The 9,039-nt window shown below is 37.0% G+C and overlaps 1 protein-coding gene across 3 annotated transcripts in view; it reads right to left on the reverse strand.

Annotated features, from left to right (window-relative positions):
- The window catches only part of nono (non-POU domain containing, octamer-binding), a 15,544-nt gene that overhangs the window by 3,264 nt on the left and 3,241 nt on the right, over positions 1-9,039 (reverse strand). For all 3 annotated transcript variants that reach the window (XM_016250660.1, XM_016250659.1, XM_016250658.1), the window contains 6 exons: positions 3,828-4,021; positions 2,768-3,069; positions 2,580-2,675; positions 1,943-2,139; positions 773-957; positions 650-680 (listed from right to left, as the gene is read on the reverse strand). In XM_016250660.1, the coding sequence (XP_016106146.1) occupies positions 650-680; positions 773-957; positions 1,943-2,139; positions 2,580-2,675; positions 2,768-3,069; positions 3,828-4,001 (985 nt within the window). In that variant the 5' untranslated portion in view covers positions 4,002-4,021. The remainder of the gene's footprint in view (positions 1-649; positions 681-772; positions 958-1,942; positions 2,140-2,579; positions 2,676-2,767; positions 3,070-3,827; positions 4,022-9,039) is intronic.

Raw genomic sequence — 9,039 nt, forward strand, 5'->3', positions numbered from 1 at the left:
ATAGAAATTTGGATTTCATTTGGTTTAATAAAATAGTTTAATAAAATATTCTTAAGTAAAATTGAATTTTTGCGGGAAATTAATCGTTTAGATTAATCGATAAATTAGTCAATAGATTAATCGAAATAAAAATAGTCGTTAGTGGCAGCCCTAATTATTACCAAATAGTGGGTTCAATCTTTTTATCAACTGGCTTTCTTTCAAATAGCAGTTTTTTAAATTTATTTTTCAAACTGACTGATCGTAGGCCTTTCTGATCTGCGTTCATGCACCTCATTTTTGAGTGAACACTGCCAAAATTATCCACAAATAAGGCTTTTTTTCCACTCCAAAACTGAGCTGCATAAGCGCAGATAAATGAGGCTGATGTCCAATAAGTTCTAAAAAAAAATTTTTTTTTTAAAACCCGGCACAAAACCCGTGCTAATTGATAGAAAAGATGCTGACAAAAAGATTGAATCTAAGATGTGGTGATAGTATAGGATAATGAGAGAGATTGACAAGCTAAAAGGCTGATTTTGGATTTTCAGCACAGAAAGACAGTTAAGCTGTTCTTGCTATGATACTCATATTTAAAAGGTTAAAAATTCAGTAGTGTAAAGGTGAGTATAGTGTTGTTGATCACAGTATGTTCAAGTCCGTTTCTTACCTCCCATATGCATCCTCATGTCTGGATCCCTCTGAAAAAGCAAACAAATTCAACAAATTAAAAATCCTCAGAAATGCAGACAATAACTGTGGAGCTTGGAAACCTCAGACAATTCAGACTCACCTTCTCAGAGAAGTTGCCTCCCTGCCCCTGCTGTCTCCTCATCAAGTCCTCAGAGTGGGCACGGAGCTCCTCCTCTCTCCTCCGTCGCTCCTCCTCCTGACGCAGCTCCATCTGTTTCCGTTTCTGCACTTCCTGGCTATGAGCCTCCTCCATTCTCCTCAACTCTTCCTGTCTGCGCAGGAGATCTGAAGCCGAGACAGAAACAGACATGACTAACTGCTGTATGATGTGATTGCTGACTAGGGATGTCTCAAAATCAACTAGTTTGTGGTCTGCCTGAACTACTAGTCATCGAAATAGGCTGATTCTAGGTTCACCTGACTATTCTTGGGTTCAAGAACTGCTAGAGGAAGTGCAAGGGCTTTGATTTTGAGATTATTCACTTGATATTACACCAACATTATACTTATAACTTGTATTAAAAACAACAATCATGATGGGACAAATTGAGCACAAAATGTTTTAATATGGAAAAGGCACAACAGCTAACACTATACAATTTCAGATGGGATTTTCGGCTCGCTGACAGTTCATGAAGCTTGTCGACAAAAGGCCAAAATCAGAGACACATGGGTGCTTGTTCACCCGAGTAATGATTGCTGTGTTTAAATGATCAAAGACACGATCTGAGAGAAGCACTGATGCCCAAGAGATAGTCAGCAGGTTAAATATCTAGTCTGCAATCCAAGTCCTGTAGTGTGTAATGTGTTTTGAGTGGAACTGACATTGGTGACAAAAGACAGTTGTGTAGTGTGAAAAGAACAGCAGTATGACAACTTTCAAAGCTGTGAAGTGAATTATATTCCTGTATTTATAAATGCACTGCCATTCTGTTTTTGCTTCAAATGCATGTTCTGCTGAAAAATGTGGACATGATATCACATCGATATGAATCATATTGCTCGTGAATTGAGTGAATCGATTCATTTAATATTAAATATTTTATTTGATTACCTGCATGTCATGTGACCAACATCAGAGAACCGTGAACAGGCAATGTGTTAAATGATTTAAATATTAACTTCAATTCCCAGGGGGCAAATGTTTTAACTCAAAAGGGTTCAGCTGACTCCAACAAAAACAAAAAAAGAATTTCTGTTCTAAAAGATGATTGAAAAAAAAAATTTGGGGTTAACCATTCCCAAAAAATGGCAACCTGTGTGCACTCACCTTGTCTCATCAACATGACTTGGTGCTCATGTCGTCCTGCTTCCATTTCGGTCTCCAGCTTTTCTTGGGCCTCTTTGATGTTTCTATCAACCTGTTCGAACTGCTGCTTTTCCATTTCCATTAAGGCCTTCCAGCGCATAGCATACTCGTATTCAAACGAGCCAGGCTGAGCGAACCGGGGTGGCTGCTCACGTTCTCTAATGGACGGAAGACACATCAGTTTATGTATGTGGTGAGTAGCCACGTAATAAGTGCGATAATGTACACTTAAACGTCATTGTAACAAAAATGAACAATTATTCAACTCTTCTTTAATGATGTGATATCCTATTATAAAGTCACAATTTCCCACACCTCTTTGAACAATTATTTTTTGCTTAATGGAGACAGTTTTTTTAAATAATTTGATAAAGGTTGCTATTAATAAAAAAAACGCATCAAAATAAATACATTTAGAGCACATCTAGAATAAATTATATTCACGACACTATATTCCATTACTTTTTATAATTTTATAAATTTCCATAACTTTTCAGTGTCTGACAAACCCTTTTTTAATATTTCCAAGTTTCCCATGCGTATAACCATCTGGTTGCACATTACTGTTTACGTAATACATTTCAGAACATGAACTCACTTGTGATATATTGCATTTTTGTTAACAAGTCTCTCAGGAAGTCCCTCATCCTCATCAAGCTGCTCCATCGGCTCAACGGTGACAGGCCTGGGGAAACTGAGTTTGGGGGTCGGGGGGAATAAATATTAAACTTAAGTAAACCAACTACCATAAACACACAATTTCTGATGAGAGCAGCAGACACTCACGCAGAGAGAAGGAAAGCTCCATCTCCGCAACGGTCCAGAGCTTTCCTGGCAGACGGTTTGTTGGCAAACTCCACAATGCCCTTCCCAGTTGGCCTGCCACGATCATCGACGATGACAATGGCTCGTTCAATCGGACCAAACATGGAGAAGGCCTCCTCCAGGAGCTCATTGGACACAAACTGAGGCAGGTTCTTGACCATCAGTGCAGCGCCATGAGTGGCAAACCGCACACGGATCTGGCGACCTCGGAACACAGTGTCATCCAGTTCTGCTTTTGCTATGTCCGCAAGAGTCTTTGTTTCCTAATGAGAAGCGAGCAGCAGGTCAGGGTTAAAGTTGCATTGGTCATTTGTTGTTTGAGAACTGCTACATCATTGAAAAAAAAACAAAAAAAAAACAAGAAAATGCACAAAACATGGTTTCTGCATGTTTTATGAAGGTGAATTTAAGACTTCTTAAGACTAAGTAAGGAAAATTTAAGAAACAAATTGAATGGAACAATATGCCGAAATGGTTACCACTTAAATTAAGAGATTTTTAAATCAAGATACTTTTTCTTGAGAAGCAAAATTACTTTTCTTGTTTTATGAAAGATTGATACAAATGAAGTGGGTTTAAAATAATCAAACAAGAACGAATATCTGCCAATAGGCTGAAAAAAAAATTCAGTTTTTTTAGAATGTTCATTTACTCAATTTGCATCTTAAGTTTATATCTTGATTTAAGGATGTTTAGACATTTATACTGGAAAACAATGCAAAAATACTGAGGAAGATATTAATTTCTTGCAGTGCATGCAACATTTAATGCCATGACTATCAATTTAGTACTTTCTGCTACGATTTAGTACCTATTTAGACCTTACTTGTGAGGAAGCGAATTTAGACTTTAAGACCTGCAAAAACCATGATGAAAATACGATCTTAACTAAAAATGTAGTTTAAAATTACCACAAAAAAAAAGCAGTTTTGGTTATGAATAAACTTTTTCAGGTCAGTCTCATTGAAATAAACACAGTCACTCTCTGCTTCATTTCAAGGTGATGCCTGGTCAAACTCACCAGCCTGATGAAGCCAAAGCCTCTGTCCTTGTTGATGAAGATCTCAGAAGGTTTTCCATACTTGGAGAAGAGTTTCTCCACATCCTCCTCTGTGGTTCCAGTGGGCAGGTTCCCCACAAACAGCCTGCTCCTCTGTGTGTAGGTCTTCTCACCTGGCTTCCTGAAGTTCTGCATGTCTATAGTGAAAGCAGCATCTGCAGGAGAGAAAGTTCAATCAGTGACAGTGAAGTTGTAAACGGCGTAAATGCTCTTCAGCAACCAAAGTATAAAAAAGTTGCGCACATCCCACAAACCCACACAGGGCTCAGGTGCAGGACCAAAAAAGTCAAACTATAGCAAAAATACAAACGTATTGTCCGCACACTGATATAACTGCTCCATAAGAATAATTTATTGCAACGTTTCGACCATCAGGTCTTTGTCAGGCACAAATTAAATTGTAAGTCGCTTTGGATAAAAGCGTTTGATAAATGACTAAATAAATAAATAACGTGAACTGAGGTACAACTCTTTATAAGTAACAGGTGGTCATTCTAATTAGACCCGTTCAATCACTATGCAGGTACACTCGCACAAAAAAAAGAAGAAAAGAAAAGAGAGAGAGAGGAGAAAAAAAAACACATTAAACTCTAATAAACACACAAATCAATACAGGTCAAATACAAATACTAAACTCGAATAAACATACAAATCAATACAAGTCAAATACAAATCAATACAGATCAATAAATCACTCAAAATATTCAAACAATACTGAAAACAGATGAAGAAATACACCTCGCACAAAAAAAAGAAGAAAAGAAAAGAGAGAGAGAGGAGAAAAAAAACACATTAAATTCTAATAAACACACAAATCAATACAGGTCAAATACAAATACTAAACTCGAATAAACATACAAATCAATACAAGTCAAATACAAATCAATACAGATCAATAATCACTCAAAATATTCAAACAATACTGAAAACAGATGAAGAAATACACACAATCCTATAGAAAAGGCTTAAATGAAGAATTTGATATTAACCCAAAAGGTAACAACGTATTTATAGTATAAACCCAAAAACATTCCCTTTGTAAAAGTTTCCTCTCAATGACTCGATGACTCACGCATTAAGACAGTGACTTACCGTCACCTACTGGCGCTTTTAGTATTTAAAAGAATCACTTTTCAGGTCTAAATCATTGCATATTAATCTATTGAACTTTTTTTTTTTTAAACATTAATAATCTATTTATAAAGATTAAAAAAATGCACTGGAAAGTCAATTTAGGGGGCAAATATTGTCCTTTGATGGAAAAGGTGCAGTCTAAGTGGAAGAGAGGGGGTAGGCCTAAGCAGAAATGCCTCAGGGGGGTACTCCACTCTAAAAAGTCTGGGAACCACTGATGTAGAACATTCTGTCCTGTGCAACAAGTGATTTATTTTATATTTTCAGTTACAGCGGTTAGTTTGAAATAGAAGTTTGTTTAACAGTGGAAATTGAGTCTCACATTATTTAAACATTAATGGTGAAAGTTTTCGACTTTATAAAATTATTCTCTCAAGTCTTGGCGATCGGCCCCTATTAAACAATAAAGACAGACATCTTTTTCTTATACATAGTTTAGTAGCCTACTATTCTTTTTGCCAAAATTGATCATTAATCAACTTAATTATTTCCTGAATTTTGTATCACCACAGTCCCTAAATGTATGAACATGCAGGAAATGGGATTCAAATCAAAAACATTTTCCCCCCATTTTGTGTCCCCCCACTTCTCAAACCAAAGTTACACCCTTGAGTACAGTAACGGAGTAAAATTACTTCGTTACTGTCCACCACTGACTGCAAGGCATTAACATTGTGTCCCACTTTGTTAAAATGAGATGCTATAGGACTGCGTTCAACTCCCGTCTTAATATTACTCCGATGTTCAGTAATGCGGGTGCTAATGATCTAGAAGTTTTACCAACGTAAGCGAGACCACACGGACAACGAATAAGGTAAATCACATGTGTAGATGAACAAGTAATTGCACCGCGTATCAGTATGTTATGACCAGTGTGTGAATGGCTGAAAGATTTACATTTATATGTAAAAAGTACACTGGGCACAATTGCCGCATCTATAATTACCAGGAGGAAGAGTAAGAGCAACATGTTTCACTATACTAGACGGGAACTCCGATCTTACAAGCATGTCATGCAGCCTATACTTTGACGTTTAAAAACCAAACGGGGGCCATCCTTGAAAATATGAGACAATTTAGAATCACTGGAAATAATATGCCAATGCCTGTATAGAAACTTACGAAATTCTCCACTCAATGCTGAATACCTAACCGAACAAATAGGTCCATTGCCTGATTGTGTTTCATTACCTGTAGCACGTAGGCACTGTGTTTCAGATGTATCATCAAATTTCCAATTCAGTTTGAGGTTTACCCTCAGAAATCTGTACGTTTATATCAAGAAAACTGATACTCTCTGTGTCACATTCCATAGTGAACTTCAAGTGTTCAGTTCTAGAGTTGCGAGAATTCAAAAACAGCAACAATTCAGTGGGTGTAGAATTTCGTTATCATAAAGATGTCATCAATGTGCCGTTTATAAAACATTATCTTATGTAAAAAAGAATTTGATTCATTTAAAATGAATTCATTTTCAAATACACCCATACACAAGTAGGCATAATTTGGTGTCATTTTACTGCCCATTGCTTGTACATAGTAATCATTTTGAAAACTAAAGTAATTATTAGTCAAAACAATGTGTATAAGATCCAGCAAACATGCCATACTAGGATTCACTCGACTCTTTGTTTTACAAACCCGATTCCAAAAAAGTTGGGACACTGTACAAATTGTGAATAAAAACAGAATGCAATGATGTGGAAGTTTCAAATTTCAATATTTTATTCAGAATACAACAGATGATATATCAAATGTTTAAACTGAGAAAATTGATCATTTTAAGGGAAAAATAAGTTGATTTCTGAACTGAGCACTGATAACAACTTGGGTTGTCCTTGTCCTCTTTAGTCCGGATGACATGGCGTCCCAGTTTTACAAAAAGAACTTCAAATTTTGATTCGTCTGACCACAGAACAGTTTTCCACTTTGCCACAGTTCATTTTAAATGAGCCTTGGCCCAGAGAATACGCCTGCGCTTCTGGATCATGTTTAGATATGGCTTCTTTTTTGACCTATAGAGTTTTAGCCGGCAACGGCGAATGGCACGGTGGATTGTGTTCACCGATAATGTTTTCTGGAAGTATTCCTGAGCCCATGTTGTGATTTCCATTACAGTAGCATTCCTGTATGTGATGCAGTGCCGTCTAAGGGCCCGAAGATCACGGGCATCCAGTATGGTTTTCCGGCCTTGACCCTTACGCACAGAGATTGTTCCAGATTCTCTGAATCTTTGGATGATATTATACACTGTAGATAATGATAACTTCAAACTCTTTGCAATTTTTCTCTGAGAAACTCCTTCCTGATATTGCTCCACTATTTTTCGCCGCAGCATAGGGTGAATTGGTGATCTACACTGGGCACAATTGCCGCATCTATAATTACCAGGAGGAAGAGTAAAGCCCCATTCACACAAAGAACGATAACTATAAAGATAACGATATTAGCGTCCACACCAGCAAACAATATCGTCCGTTTATTCCAAGCGCAAAAGCGTCTGCCGCTTTAAATTCTCAAGCTCGTTACAGCAGGATGGATTCTGATTGGCTGTCAATTTTTTATCGTTCATCAGCTGGAAAAAAAGTCGTTTTGAAAGTGATCCCAACTATATCGTTTCTCTTTGTCTTTATCGTTATAGTTGTGGTGTGGACTCTGCTATTCTTTAATATTGAGAATTATTTTTAGAACTATATCTTTATCATGCTTGGTGTGAATGGGCCTTAAAGGGGACATATGATGTTGCTAAAAAGAACATTATTTTGTGTATTTAGTGTAATGAAATGTGTTTATGCGGTTTAAGGTTCAAAAAACACATTATTTTCCACATACTGTACATTATAGTTTCTCCTCTATGCCCCGCCTTTTTGAAACATGTCGATTTTTACAAAGCTCATCGGTCTGAAAAGCAAGGTGTGCTCTGATTGGCCAGCTATCCAGTGCGTTGTGATTGGCTGAATACCTCAAGCGTGTGACGGAAATGTTACGCCCCTACCATACTATGATGCCCTGTCAGGCCGGAGCGACGAGACAAAAACATTAAAACCCATTATAAACGAATATTTGTTTGAATATTGAATATTTGTCATTATAAACGAATAAAATTGTTGCATCCAGTGGGGACATAATTACTGATTATAATGACACAAGGGGCAGTCACACTAGACTTTGAACATCCGAAAATGTTTTGGACGCCACTGCGATTTGGGCGGGAGCAGGATATGACATTACGCGCCAAGGTTATCTCAACATGGATTCAGATGTGCTTGTACTGTGTCTTTTGCGACGGCGTCGACTCGGAATGAGTTCCATTCTTTAATTCAGGAGCTTCGGCTGGATGAGGATCGCCACAAGGAGTACTTTCGGCTCTGTCATATTTTATTACCATTTTTTTAAACTATAGTGAATAAACTATTAATGAATGAAATGTTCAAGGTGTCTGAATAAATTTTGGTTTGACTGTACATATATAATACATTTTTAAGTGCTATAGGTTTTTCCCTTTAAATAGATAATTTTATATGTTCTTGAGGAGTGCAACATTTATTTTAAAATTATTCTGAAAATATAAAATAACAAACAACATTAAGTAATTTAATAATAATACACTTGTGTATAGTAATTATATTGTTCTCTCTCTATATATATTAGATTTTTATAATCTTTTAAAGATGTATTATATAAAATAGGACGCTGCGCTACGGCTAAAATTAGAGCTTCCTCCATTTTTGAATTTCTGTACAGAGGTCACGCAGTGAAGTATCGATCTTCTACTGGTCACACGTCTTCACGTGATGCGAATTCGCATGTCAGAGTTCACCAAACTTGAACTTTGGAACGCAGCGAAATGCGATATTTTTCGCATGAGCTTGCGTTTCCGGTCTGACGCATTCGCATACGTATGAATGGAAGTCAATGGAACGAAAAGTGCAGTGTGACCGCCCCTTTATACTGTCTTTTTACGCGTTGCGTTGCATTGCGCTGCGTAAACATAAAACTCTGTCTGCATTTGTGATCGGAGAAATGACAAACAAGTGCC

The sequence above is a fragment of the Sinocyclocheilus grahami genome, unplaced genomic scaffold (assembly GCF_001515645.1).
Source record: "Sinocyclocheilus grahami isolate Dianchi unplaced genomic scaffold, SAMN03320097.WGS_v1.1 scaffold1001.1, whole genome shotgun sequence".
Classification (NCBI taxonomy): Eukaryota; Metazoa; Chordata; class Actinopteri; order Cypriniformes; family Cyprinidae; genus Sinocyclocheilus; species Sinocyclocheilus grahami.